Source organism: Odontesthes bonariensis, chromosome 16, assembly GCF_027942865.1.
Source record: "Odontesthes bonariensis isolate fOdoBon6 chromosome 16, fOdoBon6.hap1, whole genome shotgun sequence".
NCBI lineage: Eukaryota > Metazoa > Chordata > Actinopteri > Atheriniformes > Atherinopsidae > Odontesthes > Odontesthes bonariensis.
The window spans coordinates 4,422,550-4,443,458 of record NC_134521.1 but is presented as its reverse complement, the minus strand read 5'-3'; the positions used below and the strand labels follow the sequence as shown (position 1 = coordinate 4,443,458).

The 20,909-nt window shown below is 39.1% G+C and overlaps 1 protein-coding gene across 1 annotated transcript in view; it reads right to left on the bottom strand.

Moving 5' to 3' along the window:
• Positions 1-6,725: 6,725 nt before the first annotated feature.
• Positions 6,726-20,909, bottom strand: part of doc2b (double C2-like domains, beta) — a 197,026-nt gene continuing 182,842 nt past the window's right edge. The window contains exons 7-9 of the mRNA XM_075487428.1: positions 18,718-18,799; positions 16,590-16,686; positions 6,726-13,858 (exon numbers count right to left, since the gene is read on the bottom strand). Of these exons, the coding sequence (XP_075343543.1) occupies positions 13,725-13,858; positions 16,590-16,686; positions 18,718-18,799 (313 nt within the window). The 3' untranslated portion in view covers positions 6,726-13,724. The remainder of the gene's footprint in view (positions 13,859-16,589; positions 16,687-18,717; positions 18,800-20,909) is intronic.

Sequence of the window (20,909 nt, the reverse complement as noted above, 5' to 3'; positions counted from 1 at the left end):
TTAGAATTAATTTAAAGCTTAAATGATGAATTTGTTGGCCACTTGAGGACGAAATTCTTGTTTGCTAACCAGCTAGCTAACTTTGCATCAGATGTGAAACTGAAAAATGATTGAAGGTGTATTTGTAGCCACCAAAGAATTTTCCTTTTAGCTCTGATTTAACCTGAGGGAGGAAAAAAAGTGTTTCTTTAGTTACCAAATGCGTCACTATGTTTAACAGTTAGCTACTGATTTAGCTAAATCTTAGAGAAAATAGTAAAGAAAAATGATGGAAAAACAGATGAATTAATAAATGACAAGGGAAATAATTAACTGAAATACCTTTTGATCAAAATGTAACAAATGTTTTGATTGTTTTGCTACATTTTCTTAAATCTTGCAACTTCTCTCTGGCTTGTTTCTTTAATTATTTTAGTTTTATTCACACTTGATTTTACACATGTTCTTGTATTTCACTGTACTTTCTATTCATTATGTATCTACATACAAATTTTAACAATGGGGGAGTCCTAGTTTTAGCTGGACAAACCAGACAGAGACAAGAATGACATAAGATAAGATATCCATGTTTAATGGCACCTCAAACGCAAGACCTGCAAACTAACAACTTGAGATTTTGTGCTGAAATCTGATCCTTCGCATAATCCAACCCTGTTTTCTTGCTAATTTATCAAAGTAGACATATTATGACACTTCCAAATACATATAATTATATATTAGTTTTATGGAGTCATTTGTTTGGATTTTTACAAATGATCAATTAGATTAAATTTAAAGTTTAAAAAGACTATACATCCCAAAGGGAAATTATATTGTTGTCGCAATTTTAGGTTTTTATTGGGCAATCATTATAATCTTTCATTATGAACAGTTATTGCTGCTGGCAGGAAGGACCTCCTGTATCTTTCTGTATTACAGTGGAGCTGAAGAAGCCTCAAACTGATCATCCTCCATTGTTTCAACATGATGTTAAAAAGAGGTTGGTCAGTCTTGATCTTTATGTTTACCAGCTTGTGCACTATTTGTCATAGTCCTGCACTAGTTTACTGTGTTTTTGGGAGTTTTTGTCCGTTTTGGCCATAGGTTGGTCTGGGCAGGCTTGGAATCTGCCTTTTGGTGGAGTCTGGGCTTCAGCTCACCTGCTTCCACACCTGTTGTTCATCAGCCTCATCACTGGAGCTGCTCTTAAAGGAGCCATGGCATGAAATTTTCACTTAGACTTAAACCATGCATTGGAAATTATTCTCCGCCTTTGGTAATGTGACCATACAGATGGCCTGATCGGGAAAGCTGCCTCTTATGACGTCGAGGTTATTTCCCCCACAGACAGATTTAGTTTTTTCTGGGAAAGTGACGACAGAACCGAAGAGATTTGTGTATGTGTGCGCCAAACATTTCACAGACGAATGTTTCCAGAACTTGGGCTTGCCGAACGTCTGAAAATGAACCCTGGATCAGTACCAACTCTCTTTGGCCCAACTACAGACCTCGGACAAGTAAGTCATTTAACGCTCTATAAATGTGTTGCTTTCCTGTATCTACAGTATAGTTACAAAGAAAGTGTCTGTATCGTTAGCTATGCAGCTAATAGCATAAACTGGGCTGTGGGAGGTGTTTGCATGCCCATGAGATGGTTAGCTCGCTCATTTTAGACCAAAACCCCCTACTTCAAGCTTCCTGAAGAAGAATGAATCCACAAATTCAGTGCGTTTCATCAGGATAATGATTCATTCATGGTTCCAGAGTCAAAACGGTCAGTCTGTCTGTGTCGTTAGCTCTGCAGCTAATAGCTCAGTCACTGTCGCTAATGTAACGGTAAATAGCATGAGGTATGCAAGTGGACACCTCATTTACTTTAACGCCAGTGTTGTGTACTTATTTGTTGTTTTGATAGCCGTCCTGCTGTTGGTGTTATGGCGCGCACGATATCTGCCTTTCCCCTGATTGAAATGACTCGCGCTACGTGCATCTTTGCAAACCAGAGCAATCTTTGCCCCGCCTTTCTCCTCCTAATTTGCATTTAAAGCTGCAGACCCTAAACAGCTCATTCTGAGGATCCTAAGGAAAGCTCATTTTTGGGACTGGCTGTAATTCTGCACCAAGGCAGAATTTTGGGGAAAAAAACTCAGATACAGTGTTAGGGGACCACTAAAGCCTATAAAAATATATAAAAGCCTCCATTTATTTTCATGCCATGGAACCTTTAAGGACCAGTGTGTGCACCCGGTCTCGGCCAGATTGTCGGCTTCGAAAGTGTGGGGATCAGGCCACCTTGTGATGCTTCCCTGATCAACTTTCTCCTGTGGCTCCTACTATCTCACTGTTGGTCAAGAAGTGGTGTACTCACCTGTGTTTCCTACCTGCTTCCTAAAACCTGTGGATAACTCTTCTGCCTGGACAACCAGTAGCTCTGTTCAATATCTCTCTGACATTCTACTCCAGTAGGAGTAGACATTCACTGAAACCAAATTATTCTGGATACATCACTGGATTATCTCCTTCTATCCTTCCTGGAATTAACATACCTCTCCCACAGGGACTCGGATCCCGTGACTCTTCTCCAGATTCCCTGATTCCCCAGCTCAGTCTCAATCTCTACACTTTTAATTGTCTTCACTGAGTTAGCCGGGACAGGATTCTTCTTTTTACAATCAGGTCCAGGGGCTCCAGAGCAGAACCAGCTTTCTTTATCTGTTTAATTACATAGATTATAAAGATGTGTTTGATCATGTTTGAATATCTAAACAGGTATTTGTTACAGGGGTTACTGTGATTTTACATCATTAATCACTGACGAGATAACGATTCCAAATTGAAAAAAACAAAAACAGAATGGCAATCATCTGCTGGTTAATTCATAGCCTGGCTTATAATAAATTGAGCAAATTCTGTGACTTTATTCTTCCATGTAAGCATGTGTACAAGCATTGCTGCTTGCTACGAACCTTGGCGACGGACCCTGGAGAAGACTCTGTCCATCCTGGGCAACACACAACACCCACTGAACCAAACTCCGACAAGAAACTGTCCCTGATCTGCTTCACAGACAGACTCACAAACTCTTCTGTCCCCCGGGCCATAAGACTGTATAACTCTTCACTGGGTGGAATGGGAGGATCATAATCAAACCCATATTCACATGCTCACATTTTTACAAGTATTTCTTTTATACGCTTACATCCTACTGTATGTTGTTACGAACAAGTTTTTGTTTTTGTTTGCTGTTGATACTAACCTGCCAGGCTGCATTTTTCAAGACCTCTCACACGCTCCGTTCCAAAAGTTTGAGTGGCTCCGTCAGGCCGCCGGCTTCGCTGCCCCATCTGCAGAACTCAGAGGAGGAAAGCCACCTTTGTGCCCAAAGCCGTGCTTCTCCCAAACTCAAAACACCCATAATGCACTCTTCACTTCCACTTTACCCATGACTGAATGCATTTCAATCTCGTATCCACCTCAGGCTCTGCGTGGCTAGTCTTTACGGCACCTTTTCTTGCCATTTTGCACCCATCACGCTGGTCCCCAGCACTCAGTATTTTTGGCACTGTAGTATTTTAGAAGTTAGCAATTAGCTATTATTGTATTTCCTGGTTCTAATATTTTAGCTTTTTAACAGTAGCCCAAATTTTTTGCAATGACCGTACTCTGTGTGACGGGAGTCTTTTATGAAGTAATGCACCGAGTCATTTAATCTACATGTTCATTTGAGTTATTGTTCACATGGAAAAATACTTGTCAGTTAAACAAGTTATTTTTTCCAATGTGCAGCATCTTTTTCTGCTGGCCCATTGAGGGTTGAAATGGATGATTAAGGCAGCGCCGCCCCTCCCTACACACAGAACACACGCTGGGCGTAGGGCCCCACAATCCATGGGGTGCCCTGTTTTGCACAAGGGGAGACATTCTCCCCAAATGCGTAAAGGGATGTGCATCGCTGCCGTGAGGTGCGCGTTGAGTCAACCTGAGGCAGGAGAGAAAAAATACCGAGACGAGTAATCTGACCAATCAGCGGTCAGATGTGCCGACAGGCAGGTGGATGCAGGTGGAAAGATGGCCAACAAACGGCAGTACGAGTTGGGAGCAAGCAAAAGAAAGAAAAGGTCTAACAAGACAAGGCTCGTGCTTCACTTGAAGGTGTTGTTTAAATAAAAAAGAAAGACTTTGTGGCATAAACACCCCCGCTGCTAGCCTGCTAATCATGAGACAGAAGAGAGGATAATTCTGACTAGATGGACTGGAGATTAATTTTTCCAGCGGGGTGTTAACTGTATATACATTCACCTCTGTTGAAAAAGGAGTGGTTGATTGACCAGTTGGTGGTCGTACGTTGGCTCAGGTTTATTGCCTATCAATCTATGCTATCAGTAGGCTAAAAGGCTTGTTCCATTGTTGAAAGAGACTGTTCATTTGATTTGTTCCTACAAATAAAGGGTGTGAACCTAAATGGCATTTCGTGATAGCCTACAGTAATTTTGTAATGGGGGGGGGGGGCGTTTGGTTAGGGGTGGCCCTGGATTAAGGGGCAAAGAAATAGGCAGCTACACAGTTAACTGATTTTTATTTTTGCTTTCAGCATCTCAGTCAGATCTGTGCAGCCTTATAGTTTTCTGTAAGGGGGGCTTAGCTTAAGGGACAGATCTGAATGGTCCTTGTGGAGCTGCTTGAAAAACTACCCTGTAATTAATATGGCCATGTACAATATAGCCTGGTTCTGAATAGAAACTGCTCTCACTGTTAGATGAATAAGACATCAGAACACTGTTAAGTGTCTCGTTTGCTTAGGAGGTTTGAATAGCATTGATTTGTAATCTGGTTAAAATTGCTTTCACAAGGTTAATTTTGTAAACTAACTTTTTAAGAACCGATTTGAATAGAATAAAATAGAAAAAGACTTTATTCATCCGCCTGTGGGGGAAATTCAAATGTTTAATTAGCATCTTCAAATTGTCAAGTATTTTGAATAGAGTAGCACTTTAAAATGTTGTCATTCAGCTTAGATTTACATAACAAATCCATGAAAAATAACCTTTCAACAACCCTCGATGAAGTCTTCAGGCTTATTAAGCTTCAGCGTTGACATTAGACATTTAGGGTAACAACAGACCACTGCTCTCAAGTTTGAAACTGCTGAGTTTAAGACTATAGCATGTCTACCAGGCAGGGAGGGGCTAAAGGAGACATACAAAGGTTTGTAAAATGGGAACCTGGTAAGATAAATCCGCCTCAGCTGCAACAATTCCAACCCCATAGATTGCAGTACTGCACACAGACAGTCATTCAATAACTCCAAAAATTCCTGAACTTGCCATGTAGTGCTACTTTCAGCTCAGTTCAAATATTGAATCAACACTTTACCTGCATTGTTGCGACAGAAGTCCGTCGTAGTCATTCGTTTTCTACATGCTTCCATATCATTTAGACAGGTTTGAATGAGATGAAACCCTAAAGATCACACAACTGTATCTTGCTATCTAAGCTTTTAAGTTTGCAGACTTAACCTCGCGTGATAAGCAGGCCTCTTTTTAACAGCAATCACAGCAGTCACGCATCTCCTCTAGCTCTCCAGTCAAAACACAGAACACCAGTATCCATGAGGTGGCAGGAACTGCCTGCTGTTTGCACCATTTGCATGAAGTCTGATGAGCTACATAAATTAGACCACATCTGACACCTTCACTTACAGATTTCTACAGTGGAAATGACTCATAGGGGCAAAATCGTGGTGGCGATGATATTCGAAGCGCACACACACACACGGACACATAATGAATGATAAATTATAAATAAAGATAAAGATAATAAAACAACTATTTGTTTTGTTTTGAGTTTTGTCTTTCTTGCCTCTGTTTTGTGGATATGTTTTCTCTTTCGTTTTTTTTATGACATGTGGCTCTGTTTTGTGAAACGGGATTGTGTTAAAGGGATAGTTCGCCTCTTTTGACTTGAAGCTGTATGACATCCCATATTAGCAATATCATTTATGAACATCTTCTTACCCCCTGCTGCGTCCTGTGAGCAGAGTTCCAGCCTCGTTTTGGTGTTGGCGAAGATAGTCCGACTAGTTGGCTGGGGCTTAAAAAATAAAGCGTCTTGCTTCTCAAAACAATATGCGTTCAAAAGGGTAATACATTTGCATCACAAAATCGTTCTCCAGAAAAAGTCAGACCTCACAATCGCTTGGCGCTAGCCGGACTACCTTCATCAACACCAAAACGAGGCTGGAACTCGGCTCACAGGACGCAGCAGGGGGTAAGAAGATGTTCATAAATGATATTGCTGATATGGGATGTCATACAGCTTCATGTCAAAAGAGGCGAACTATCCCTTTAAGTAATGCATTATGTCACATGTTGTGTATTTCAAATGTAGTTGTTTTTGTGAAATATGTTTCCGAAATATTTAATTTTCCGAAAACAATATTGTATCTTCCTTTTTTTTTTGTGCTATTTAGGGTTTGTTCACTTTTGTTCTGTTCTCTGAAATCTTGTGAGATGTCCTATTTTGTAGTAGGGTTTTGCACTTCACCAACATATGTGTTTGGGGCAATTGTGGGTTACAAATGGCCTGAAAATTGTCCACAGGTCCCATATTTGCGCCATGTGAGTGCTTCGATTGTTTAGGGGTACTTCACAATCACAGTATCAAAAAACAACAATAGAAATAAGAAAAGGCACAAAAATCTTTCCGTTTTGCAAAGGACTAAAATATAATTGGATACAATGCATTTATAGTCATACATTCAGGGAACCAGAAAAATGAAAACAAGTGCCTGAGTGTTAAAAAGGAAACAAAACAACAAAGAAGAGATTTTAATTCACATCAAGTCACACTTCCAGATAGTCAATACAGCAGCCAAACAGTCGATGCAATAGTGTTCAAAGGTACAAAATGTTGTCCAGAAGAAAGACTGACTTTTAGCGCAATCTTAGAGCATCCACGATCATATATTTTGTTTGTTTATACAGAAAACAGTATCAAACATTAGGCAAAGTCATGAACATATGCATGCAGTTAGGTTTTTTTTTCTTTGCTAATATTGAGCTTGCATACAAAGGCAGACAGGTTACAAAATCAAAATCACATGTTGGTTGTATTCATTACATATTCACCAGAGAGAGAGAGAGAGGGAGAGGGATCACCGTGTCAAGGAGGATATTGAGATGCCAGCAAGGTTTCACAGTCGGCTTGTGCCTCACAAATCAATGTGTCTGAAGAGGCGGTTAACACGCATGAAAAAAACAAAACAAAAAGAGAAATGTGAAGACAGATTGGATGCATAAAAAGTTTCATTCCTAGCTGTGAAGGTATGATATCAAAATCAAATTGTCTTCAAAGTGAATGCTAGGTTGTGTGAAAAGGAATCTAATAATCCAAACAATATCAATATCGAAACTATGGGTGAAGGAGGTTCAATAACAGAACAAAGGGACATTAGGGTTGTTCCTCACTATTGACCAGCTGTAATCAGTGAGTTGAAATGATGTGATTACTAAAACAGCCAGCCACACTGACAGAGTCAACATGCTTCTAAGAACAAACATGCCAGGCCAATCACTTAAAGTGACGTGAGGTAATGACACAAAGCTGTTAGCTGAATTGCGAGCCTGACAGGAATCCTGACTGTTGAACCATTTGTATGCCGTTTCCGTGTTAGCAGCGAGTGCATGGCGGAAATTTACAAGAAAGGTGGGTGTGTGCAGGAAAGGTCACACTGCGGTCTCAAACTCAAATACATGGCATGCACCTCAACCTACTGGTCTAAAATTTTCAGACCTGGCGAGTTTTCAGGACTGCAGGGTAATAAATTCTTAAATGAAAGAATGAAAGAAAACCTTAAATGAATCTAAATAAAAATGTATCCATCGTAATGTATGACTTAAATGATAGACCCTGGCAGTGTGCTGCTGGGTTCTAAGTTCAAACCATCTTTACTCCCAGATATGTGTGCTCAAAAGAGCTTCAGATTTGGTGTATGAACAAGATCAATAACACAGAGCGCTAAGGTGCACATTCTCAGAGGAATACTGCGGAATAGAAGGGGTTAAACATACATTCTGTTTTGGTATATCGATAGTGGAGCTGCTTACATTAGAAAAACCTCAACAAATGCAACAACATAGTAACAATATACATTGTAGAGTAGCGAGTATATTAAAAATTATGCCCTTCTCATTCCCAGCCATCTTAGCAAAGCTTGCATTATATGACTGAGCAATCACAGAGACTTCTTCAGCAGGGGCCTGTTGGCCCTTTCAGCAGCAAACTTGAAATTCTGCAGGAATAGGCTGTTGTAAACAAGACATGCTTTGATTATTCTTAACAGTATTTTATAATTGACGTAAACTTCCCTTTTTCAAAATTGACATTACAGCAGTGGTTTTCATCCACTTTGCAGTGTTTTTTTGAGGAAACTCATTTTCTGTAGTGTAAACAATAAGCTGCACAGATGCCACAGAGCTACCAAATCATGTGGTGTTGTGGTTTGACAAGTGATTTTCACCTGGCGGGTCACCCATTGAACTTCACTGTGCTGTTGATTACAGCCTCTTACACTGTAAACCACGGCCTTGGGATGTGATTGCTCTGCACTGTGACTGTGGATGTTTCCGTCTATGTGCTGAAAATGCCCACAAATCATCAGAATCTTTGTGTGCATATGAGATTTCATATCCAAAACTATCTCCAGCTGTTTGCTGACATCAACTCACAGGTTCTGTGACACAATAATGTACTTCAACAGACCATCTGCCTCAGTTTGACTCGGCAGCAATCAGCTAACTCCCTGTATGAAAGAAAAAGTCATTTTGTACTTTAAAGTTCCAATGAGTAACATTTAGGGTGCTATCAGGAATGCAACATAATAATTGTAACTGTAATATTCACATTTATTAAAAAGAAGTGAAGATTTGATGCGATCTGTTGGCTTCCTTAGTGCTATTTTTCATGAACTGGTATTATATGAGTACAACTATAATTGGGCTGACTTGGATTCAATTGGATCATATTGAACTATGTCATGATCTCTGTTTTCATCAGTGTAGAATCAACTGAAATAAAAGATTCATTGAGCTTTAGTTCAACATGATCTATTTATAGGCAAAGATGGAATGGGTCAACCTCCATTAGCCCATGGAGGACAAACTAAACACTCAGTGGGTCTACATGGTGAGAATAATTCGATTAATCTCTATAGCTATTAATTCGATGATAGCTATAGTTGGGTTATGCTCCTTATTTGAGCAAGGGTAATTATCCTTGGATATATGGCGGTGAATGAATTGAATCAGAGGCACAAAGCATGTCATACTCCGATACTATAGGTGGCGCTGTACCAACATCAACTATTGCTAATAGAGCCACTTCCTGTTGACCTCTTCACCACCAACAACAACAAACTCAGGCATTCGAGAAAGATGGAGAACGAAGAGCAAGATGAAGCTACGTAATATCGTCTCTTCCGACTTCCGGTTCACGAACCCCGGAAAAAATCTCGAGGATGCACAGAACGCAAAGTCCAGTTCACCACGTGCTTCACCGTTTACAAGCACGTTTAATTTGACTTTTAACTGAGTTATCTCGGGGTCTTAATCCGATCCGATCCAATTTCTTGTCCGATTAAGGTGTCTACCTGAACTTAAAGCTGCAGTCTGCAACTCTTTTTCAAGCATAATGCCTGGAACTGTCCGGGGATTCTGAAAGTAGTACATTAAATACCCCAATACAAAAAAAAAACGAGTTCTCTAGGTCCCCTATATGTCCCGCTAGGTCCCTCCAAAGCTAGCAGGTTTGTTTACAAAATTGCAGACCGGACCGGTAAAAGGTAACCAATCAGGTTACGAGCTGGGCTCTGCTGCCTGTCAATCACCGATTGTGCACGCGCGATACAAGGTAGGCTCGTCCCCACGCTTATTTATCTGGACTATTGAACTTCATTACGGGCTTGTCTACTCACTGTGTCTTCCATGATCGCAAATGACAGGTGAGCTGATGAATGAGGAGTCGTGTACGCGCATCTGGCGTGCACGTAGACGTGCACGAGTTCTCATGTGTTTTGAAGGGGCGGGACAGGAAGTTGAATAACTTTTTATTTTTCGGTTAAAAAATAAGCATTTCTTGCATTTTGCGACTACGGAGGTCACCGTTTTCAACTTCAAGCGTTCTGATAGATCATGTAAACTCTTAAAAGGCCAAAAAGTAGGACTTTACGTATGACAACAACAAATCTTGCAGACTGCAGCTTTAATAACTCAGTCTCATTGTCATTTAGCCAATAATCCGATCCTTTCAGTGCCATGTGACCCCACTGAGTGTCTCTAGGAGAAAAAGAAAGGGAAATTTGATTTTTAGTTTGTCGCAGTTGGTGTTAGATGTACCTACATCGGACCATAACACCAATTGTCCTACTTTCCCTTTAAAAAAAACAAAACAATACGAAACAAGCAAACAAAACATCAAGAACAAATCTCACACCTAAGAGATCACTATTGACCACAGAGGGGGCTTTTGACCAACAGAGAACAGCTGGTGTTCAAATTGAACAGAGTTCCAGATATTTTGTTAAAAAACAGTGTTCGTTTCGGGCCAGAGTCTCGGCTCCCAGAAAGAACCAAATGGAATCAGTGTAAATGGAACTCTATAAAAAGCGATTGCGCAACAAAACCCATGACAACAAATAACCAAAATGGACGAGAAATGTTCTGCAACCAGGTTATGGGTGTGCTACAGCCACCTACCAACTAGAGTAGCGATCTGATGCTGAGTTGTGTTCGCTGACTACAGGGCCATTATTTCTGTTGGTTCCAAGCAGAACTTTTTTGTGTGTGCGCAACAAAAGTAGTCAATGTACTGTACTTATTTAGTACTATTTACTACTGTTAACCACCCAAAGTGCCTTTACATTACAACCACATTCCCCCATTCACACACATTCATACAGCACTTCTTTGTCTACACAGTTTTTCTACCCTATGCAGTACTTTTTGTCTATCATACACACAATCACACACCAGCGATCACACTGGTGGCATTGTGAGGCTCAGTAATTTTCTCAATGACTTGTTGACAGGTGGACTGGGATTGCTGGGGATCAAACTAATGACTCTCTGATAAACAACCACCCTTAGATCCCCTGAGCCAGTTTGCCCAATAGATTTTTTTTTTGTTTTTGCTTTTTTTTTGCTATAAATAAGACGACTGAAATAGGACGACTGACAGACTGCAACATTTGCTGAGCCTTAACATCGGGGTTACCACAAAACGAAGCAGCTCTACAGATGAGGGAATATATCCCTGCTGTGATGTCATTAATACTTGTAGGCGGTCACAAGGAAAATGCTTATTTTGATTTTGGTTTATTTTGTTGGCTCAGCTGGTTATCAGTGGGAGACTCCTGGTAACCTCCAAGTAAGCAGATGTTCTTAAGTCTTTAAATGACATCTTATGGGTAATTAGGCAACATCAATCCCCTTATGAAGCCTTAGATTTTTGGGTAATTTTGTGTTGACATGATTACTAGTTTTCCTTTCAAACTCAGACTGTTTATCAAAGCCTCGGTATACTTCATCAAGGTGTTTGTCATTTTTGAAATGCAATCCTACTTTGAGGAGTTATGCTTTGGAGCTTAAAGGTGTAGCCAAGGCAACCCTGCATATTTTACAAAGCAAACCCCCCTGCTTTACATTGCTATGTGCACAGTGTATTATGGAAAGTAAACACATTAAATGTGTGACATTCAGCTATCTGTTGCTGTCTGGATCAGAAGGTAAATGAAAAAAATACTCAGTACACGAGGCCTGATTTCATACAGCATATCCATTAAGAGTTATATCGGAGAAAAATCAGCAGGCAAAATCTGTCTGTAATCTACAGGTTCAAAGAAAGGGTTAGAAGTAGGGTTTAGTTACATTTGTGCGTCTAGCTGCAGTAAATTTAGCTTTGATAGGTGGTCATCACTATAATGTGAGAATCCAGTTCTACATGTGTGACTTAAGTCAGAGTGATTCTGACCATCTTGCATTTACAGGCCGCTGCCACTGTGTCGATCTAACTGGTTTAAGTTCATCATTATCTGTGAAACGACAGTAAGCGGTGCCTGTCCTTTGTCAGTTTACTGAACAGTTTCTACAAATGACTTTCCAGATGGACTTGGGTCGAAGCAATTGGTTCGATATTTGGATCTTTGTCCCAGAAGTTCTGTAACTTTTTGGAACCTGTATATTACAACCAAAAATGGGCACTGCATACATTACTTGTGGACGTCACTTTGACTGATGTGTTTGCATGTTTCTATTTCCCTCACAACAGGGACATTGTTTATAAGAGCCTTCCTAAATATGTATAAATCACCAAATCTGCTCAGGTGGAGGTTTGGTAAGGCTCAGGCACAGAAATCACTGTTAGATATTGGTACTCCTGTGGTTAAATGAAGATTGCCCTCGGGTAAAAGTAGAATGAAAGAAGTTTCAGGCACAGTGATTCAGTCACCCCCTTACCCATATTTCAAGTCTCCCTGTCAGGACTTTTTCCTTTTATTACAGTTACATTATTACCTTGTTTTGCTCATAGACGACAAGAGTTGTGATTGCTGTAACAGTAAGGTCTTTGTCACTTAAACATGACCCAACACAAAACACAAATTTGTCACAGCTGACAAAGTTGTTTATCACAGAACCCAAATTAGACGGCCTTTTTTACAACCTTGTTTAGTTGAAGCATACTGAGGCTTTTAAATCAAATAGTTTTTGAAGAAAAACTCTGATTACACAAAGAACACTGTATAATGTTGTACTGGTAAAAAAAATATAGTAAAATCTGACCCTAAAGTTCAGTATATGCAAAAAACAAAAACAAACGGAAGAAAAAAAACAGATCTAAATCTTTACCTAAAATGTTCCACTCCAGATTGGATCAGAGCCCGGGACAAAGAAGAATTGACAAAACCCACAAAGTTTAAATGACATTGCTCTCAGGTGGTCAAATAACTCCAACTAAAGGATCCATTTTTAAGACAAAAATCTTGCTCCAGGCTAGTTGTGTGGGACTTTAGTTAAGGTCCTACAGTAACTAACCATTTCACAATCAGTAAAAAAAAAGTGTAACATCTTTTCATTCAGCTGCTCCTTTACAATACGACATGCTACTGTCAACCAGGCTGCCTAAGGGAGCTTTATTTTTAGAAGATGAGAATTATTCCACAAAATGTCTCTGCACATTAGGAAATATTTGCTACATCTTTTGTAAGTTTCTACATTATTTTACCACTTGCTGTTGTGCTGTTCTTCATAGCCAGAAGGTGACACTGGGAGAGCTTTTCTTTGCTGTTTCAGGGATTGGGGAAATTTATTCAGCTGCCGTGAAACAATCTCATCAAATAGATAGCATTTGCTCCTTTTATCTTCACTGATCATGCGAGAAAGCTGAAAAGCTTAAAAACAAACTCTACCATCCCCTTCATTCATTTTGTTGACTGAATATCTCTTAGAAGCAAAATGACTGAGCAGCTGTGCAACTCCTGTTGTATATGCGGAAGATGGGGATCATAAGATTTGGACATTTTTAGCTGAGCCCTGTTGACAGGATACATGTTCCCAAGGAGAGGTGTCAGGCGTTGCTGCGGCCAACACGAGGATCCAGAGAAAAAGAAGAAAAAGGAGTTCAGAAACTGAAGGCAGGAGTCCTATCTGGTGCAGTCAGACAGGTGGGGTGAGGGGCCAACACCATGTGGGTCTTCAGTCATTTAATGAGCCAGGTAACTCATTGGTCAGCGTGTGCCAGCGCTCAATTTTTTTGTCCTTGTTTTTGAGGCAGTCAAACCAGTGTTTGAGCCTCTCTCCGTTTGCATTGATACCCAGAGATACACCACCTAAAAGATAGTACACAGACAGTATGCGTCACATGCTGGGTCCTTAAAAAATATGTGTTCGAGAGTCCTAATGTCTCGAATTATAAAAATTCAAATCTCTTAGCAAGTACACAAAACATTTGCAAACTGGTATTTGCATTAAAGATGTCGTTCCCTCTTTTTAGACGCTTTAAAAAGGCAATTTAATAGTAATTTGTACATTTTTTGATATCTGTCCTTGAGCCACCGTATGAGAACAACTACTATGAACCTTAAGATATCATTGTTAAGTCAGAAAAATCTCCAAGACAGCTCATTCATTTCAACAGTAATGTTTAACAAATTCATATATTCAGATCTTCCGACGCCAGCGTGAGCAGGATGCTGATCCAGTAGCTCCATACGTGTAGTGTAGTTTTAGCATTTAAAGTGTGTTTTTGTTTTGCTTTTTTTTTGTTTTTTTTGCACTTGCTGTGATTCTTAAACAGTTTTTTAAATTCTTAGATTGTTTTTAAAGTTTTTATTATTGTATAAACATTTTTATTGCTTTATTATGTCTGCTACTGGATGCTTGAATTTCCTTCGGGATCAATAAAGTATCTATCTATCTATCTATCTATCTATCTATCTATCTATCTATCTATCTATCTATCTATCTATCTATCTATCTATCTATCTATCTTCACCTTTATAATACGAACAGCACTTATGGACACAAGTAAGTAATTAATAGATAGTCATTGGCTTTGGAACACACAATCCATTCCGCAGACAATCCAGAAGAAGAATCATGCTAGTGGAACAAATTGATTTGATCAAAATGTATCAAGTTGTTTCTATTAACGACAAATGACAAATATCTAAGGATATTTAGCACGAGTAACTCATGAGAAAGTGGAACCAAATGATTTATACTCCCTGAAAAGGGCACATGATATTAAATATTCATTGAAGTAAAGACATGTCTTGAATGAATAATGATGTAATTTGTTGTCACAGTACCCTGTGCTGTGTTTTGTTGCTCAAGGCATAATGTATTCAATGATATAGCTCCAGTGGGATACTAGATGTTTGTAGCTTCACTCTATATCTCTTGATCATAGATGTTTATTCTGTTTTCAGTTGGCTTGGAAAAAAATCATTGGAGCATTTAGAATTCTTGTTAGTGAGATTTTGAATAACAGGACACATACAAAAAGATTTTGGCCTGGTTTCCCCACAAAAATAATTTAGCAATGCTACTGAGACCACAACTAGTCAGACTTCTGACAGGAGTCTTGGGTTTCTTATCTGAGAAATCCTGTATCTGTAATGAATGTAACTCAGTTCATAAACTTGATGCATTTGGACATTGCGCTCACTTTTGGTGCCACATGGGGAAAATAACCGGATTTCTGATACTTTCATCTCATAATGATGCCATGTTTAACACTATCACAATACTACTTAGTGAGCAAGGCTGTGCTGGATAATCTAAAGTATTCAAGGCCAGTAATCTGATTACTGAGTTGAAAACTGTAAAGAAAATTAAATGGCTCATTTGCAATTTGACAACATGTATGAGATCAATACAAGTAACCAAGTTGTATTAAATTGCACAAAGAAATAACAAATCTAAAACTGTCATGTTTCTTTAAAGGGATAGTTCGCCTCTTTTTACATGAAGCTGTATGACATCCCATATTAGCAATATCATTTATGAACATTGACTTATACATACATTTGCATCACAAAATCGTTCTCCAGGAAAAAGTCAGACCTCACATCGCTTGGGGCTATTTTTGCCTCCCTAGATATCAATGCGTCCAATGTAAACTGTGCAGACCGAGCAGTCCCCTGCTTCCGAGCAGTAAACACCGTAACGGGCGCAGCTGTCGGCAGGCGGCAGCAGGCAGCGATACGAAGGGAGAGAAAATAGGGCCAAGCGATTGTGAGGTCTGACTTTTTCATGCACAACGATTTTGTGATACAAATGTATTACTCTTTTGAACACATATTGTTTTGAGAAGCAAAACGCTTTATTTTTAAACCCCAGCCAACTAGCCGGACTACTTTCTTCAACACAGAAACGAGGCTGGAACTCTGCTCACAGGACGCAGCAGGGGATAAGAAAATGTTCATAAATGATGTTGCTAATATGGGATATCATACAGCTTCATGTCGAAAGAGGCGAACTATCCCTTTAAAGAGTTAATCCTAAAATGTTTTATCGAAATAGATGATCAGGTTCATGCTTGCAGTGTATGTCCTGTGCTATAACAAAAAAACAAGCTGGTCAAAAAAGGCTTCTTGTTGTCTTCGTGTATGCAACTCCACCCTGAGTTGTGCTCCTCCTGGTAATGGCTTTGGCCATTATTTCCGTTTCAGGATCTCACCGACAGACCTGGACATTGCCATTGGAGCTGTTTGTGATTTGATTCATTTAGTAAATCTGGGCTAAAGAGTTTGACATACTATCAAAGGCAGGCTATAAGTGGGATGAAGGCTTGCTAACTGTAAGATAATGGCTTTGGAGCAGGTTAGAGCATCACTGCTAAAACTGTTTTTAAAATATCACGGTAGGCCAGCTTACTCCAAGCATGGCTCAGTGCTGGTTTGCTTCTCAGCCTCCAGGCCTAGCGAGGGCTGAGCAGACGGTTGACTTGGTGGACAGAAAGCCACATGTGCTGCTGAATATCAGCAAAGTATTTCCATCTCCTTGATCCACAACATCATCTCTGATTAAAGGACAGGCGGTGTAGGAAAACCTTACCTATGAAATCATTCGACTTCCCAATGTCATAGTCCCACACAGTCACCTCCAACGTCTTTTTGGTGAGGTCTGCATATTTTATGTCATAACAGAATTCCTAGAGGAGGCAGAACACAAGAAAATAATAGCAACAGTGATTTACTTGTGTTGACATGCAATTCCAACTACAGTACAAATATAATCTCCTCATAATTACACATTGTGAACTTATCAGTTTTGAAAGTAAAACAGAGTTTATTCTGTGTTTCAATCTGTGTTTCAATGAAGGTTTCTGCTGCACCTTAATCAATGCCCCGATGTGGAAGATGACCCCACTGCATGTCTGACAGAAAGGCCAAGATCTGATCGAAGAACGAGTGCTAAAAATGTCAAAGGAAATGTCAAGCAGCTGGCTTGTGAGTGTTTGGTCAGGAATGTCCACTTGTATACAGGTGGATACTTCTGAGCCAAGCTGCCCTATGTCACAATGTTCTGAGGACTCAGCCTTTACACATGTTCGGCATTCTTCTGCAGAAACATATGATTTTTCATTTCATGTTAACACAAAGGAGGTGTTTGGGAGTGAGTCGGATGAAAAAAAACAACAACCCTGATTACAATGTATGTTTCTTTGATATTGAATTCATCAAAGCAATTCTACAACAGACTCCAGCTCTGCAGGCTCTAATATAACACTCCTCAACATCTTTATAAGCATCTAATAAGCACAATTGGACTTTTTTTGACCAGCTGGGCCAAAACTGGGTTAAAAAAACAGCTGCCCATTTATACATCCAGCGCTTGAGGTGTGATGCATCCAATGGGAGTCTCGTTTCTGCTCCAAAGTCTCCAAAGTCACAAATTCTGTTTTTGCTCTGATTTTACCCTCAAAGTTCTGACGGTGGTTTGTGTAACTTAGATGCTTCTTTCATGGTGCTGGTCCACTCTGCATCGCAACCACTTTTTCTTAGTTTATTTGAATTTTAAAATATCGGATAGAACATTTATCTATTTATTTTAAGACATCCCCTGTATATTCTGTCACTCAAAAGATACAATCATCAGATCGCTTTTAGACCTCTTTTATTTCACATACCTTAAACCTCCATTTTGGTCTCCACCAACCCCGGAGGGCGATCTAGTAATGGTTTTGGGAAAACCTTTTTTGAGCCCCCATTTTGCCACGTGTGGTTTTCAAAGGCAGAAGTAATGTAGAAAGTAAAATCTAAATTTGTGTACATTTGTCATGATTGCTATAGCTAGCTATAGAGAACAAAATATGTATAAATATCTTTAGCTTGCTTTGTTTTTGTCTCTTGCATTTTGTCTCTATTTTCAGCCTCATTGTTGGCCAATTGCTTAAAAAAATAGAAAATAAAAAAAATAAGCAAGTAAGGAAAAAGGAAACAGGTTTGAAACTATGGTTGGTGTTAAAAAAGCCAAGAGCGGCTATGCTTGAATTTTTTTTTAACATCATAACTATCTCATTATCTTGAGAAAGGGAAGCTTTATTTGTAGTGATAACCGATTGCAACTTTAATTTGCGCCCAAATTAGATTCTGACAACTTAAGAATATATATTCATGACATAAAACAACCGTTTTACTTAGCTTCAAAACAAAAACATTTCCACAGGCATGCAGATTGTCCCTTTATCTGTCTATTTAACTGCCTATATTATACATAACCTTACATTTTAACCAAGAACAAATATAAGTTAATAAAAAGTTCTTCGTGAAGACCCAGAAGTAGTAGACTACAAGTCTTTATCTCAACTTTAATCGTGCAGTTGGATACATTAAACAAAGATTTCCAGTAAATAAGAGGATAAAATAAGGTCCAGCTCTGCCACACCTAAGCAACTGTCTGCTTTCACTAACATTTGGCTGAGCAGTACTTTAAGGACATATTTTTCCTACATTCAGAGACAGCTTTGGTTCTGGTGCTCTTTAAAAAAAAAAAAGTTTTGTTGTGAATAAAGAAAAATGTGTTTGTTTTCAACCTGACAGCCGTTCCCTCTCTGTAGGTCCTGAGGTTAGGCAGGTTGTTAGGCAGGTTGCTAAGCACATAAGACTACCAGATAAACATTTAACTCAGGTAAAATTAAAGTGGAGCAGCATTGTTTTATAGCGAAAGCCGTGGTTTATACCTCATTGAACTCAGGATTGAGTGTCTTCTTTTTCACAGCAGTCTTGTGCTTTGACTTTTTGTTCTCATCAGGCTTCAGGTACCTGCAGGAGAGAGCCGAAACAGGGGGGAGGGGGGGCAGGGGAGAGACATTTCATGCAAGACATAATAAAACAGTAAAACAAACTGCCAGTGGAGATTAAACTTTCACCAAATGTAGACATTTTTAAATCCAGGTTAAAGACATTTCTTTTCTCATGTGTCTATGCATGAAATATCTTTTAACTTATCTAGACTGTTGCCTGTTTTTAAATTAATTTAAATGATTTTATTTGTTTCTCTTTATATTCTTTTATGTATTTTTAATGCTTCTTGCACTCCCTGCTGCAATGCTTTTATTTTATGTAAAGCACTTTGAACTGTTTGTACATGAAATGTGCTATACAAATAAATTTGATTTGATTTGATAAAAAAAATAATTTAATACAGCATCAGCAGTCTGGGGCTTCACAATATAAAGGCATCACACTGTATGCTTGAAAGCTGTTGTATTGTTCTGTCCTCTAGAGGGTGCTGTGATACTGCCCTGTGTTTCACCACTCAGCCACGTTACAGTACATGATAAATGACTAAATGACAATGTATTCCGACTTAAACAGACTCCATCTTATATCAGTAACATTTTTTTCTCGAATGACATAGATGCCGGAGTGTCATCTCCTCTCATGGAAGTCTTTCTTAATCAAAATAAGTCTCTACAAGTGACTGTTTCAACATCTAAATTGAATTTGGTGTCTTTCCATTGAGATCACAGAGCAGAGGACACCTTACCTCATAACATTAACCCATGTCCAAAGTCACTCAGTGAAGGTGAATGTGACATTATTCTACGACAAGCCTCCAGTATATAATCAGGCTGTATGTGTAAGGTTTTATTTGTTATGGAACTTTTAAAATATTAAAGATCATTTTGCCACACTGGAGCTGTTGGGGTCACACTACATTATATTTCTCCAACAAATCCTTCTTTCAAGAAATTTTGTCCAACTTTTAAATCAAATCAAATCAAAATTATTTATATAGCACATTTCATGTGCAAACAATTAAAAGTGCTTTACATAAAATAAAAGCATTGCAGCAGGGAGTGGATGAACTGTTCTGGAGAGGTTTTAAATTCTTATAGACTTTTAGTCATTGTGGAGGCTGCATATGCATGTGACTGACAAAGTATTAGAAACACCTCTTACTAAAATGCAGCATAACTGCAACTATACAATATCAACTGTTTAAAACTAGGGATGCACCAATCCGATATTTGGATCGGATATCAGTACCGATATCGAAGAAAATTCGAGATCGGGTATTGGTGACAATGGGCCGATCCATATCGGCCGATTTATTATTATTTGCTCCTTTATTATTTGATATTTTGTTTTTTACATTAGATTTTTAATCCCTAATTTCACTGTAAGTAATGCAGTACATTTATATCTGTTTATTTGTTTTTAAAAAAATAGGAAAGAAATGTTTAAGTCAAGTCTGATGTTGCCTTGCACAAAAGAATGATCCCAGTCTTTTCCACACAATGACACTAACTGTTTATTACCATAATTCCACGCTGTTTTTCTGTATCGCTATCGGCCGATACTAAACCTCAGATATCGGTATCGGAGGTGAAAGAAAGCGGATCGGCGTATCCCTATTTAAAACGGTTTTAAAAAACAATATACTTATAATTGTGTTGTTGATTGTGCTGTTGCACTGTATTGCAACCACTTTAGGTGTACCCAACAACCTGGATACTGAATGTGGGCTATGAAACATTCAAAATGACTAAAAGCTGAGTATGTATAAATCTAAATTCACTGAGGTGTTGCTGGTGTTCTGAAAACATTATGCACTGTGGTGCTTATCATCATCCGTTTGAATCAACTGCAGTCAGTGAGTCAGTGGTGAAAACAGAATCTTGGTGTCAGTGTTGACCATGGGTGCAGGGATTTGTGCTTATGAATGTACATCCAGCCTGTGTGTCTGTGTGAGGCTTAGAATTGACTTCTGTTCTGCCTCCATAAATCATGCAAAAGCCAAGTTGAACTTATCTCACACCATGCACAGAGGTAGTAAGTCTGTCCATTTGGAACGGAACAGTTTGCAGCAATAATGCTCTTTTTGATGTGGTGTATTTCATTGCAGTTACAGTTGCTCATCTCATCC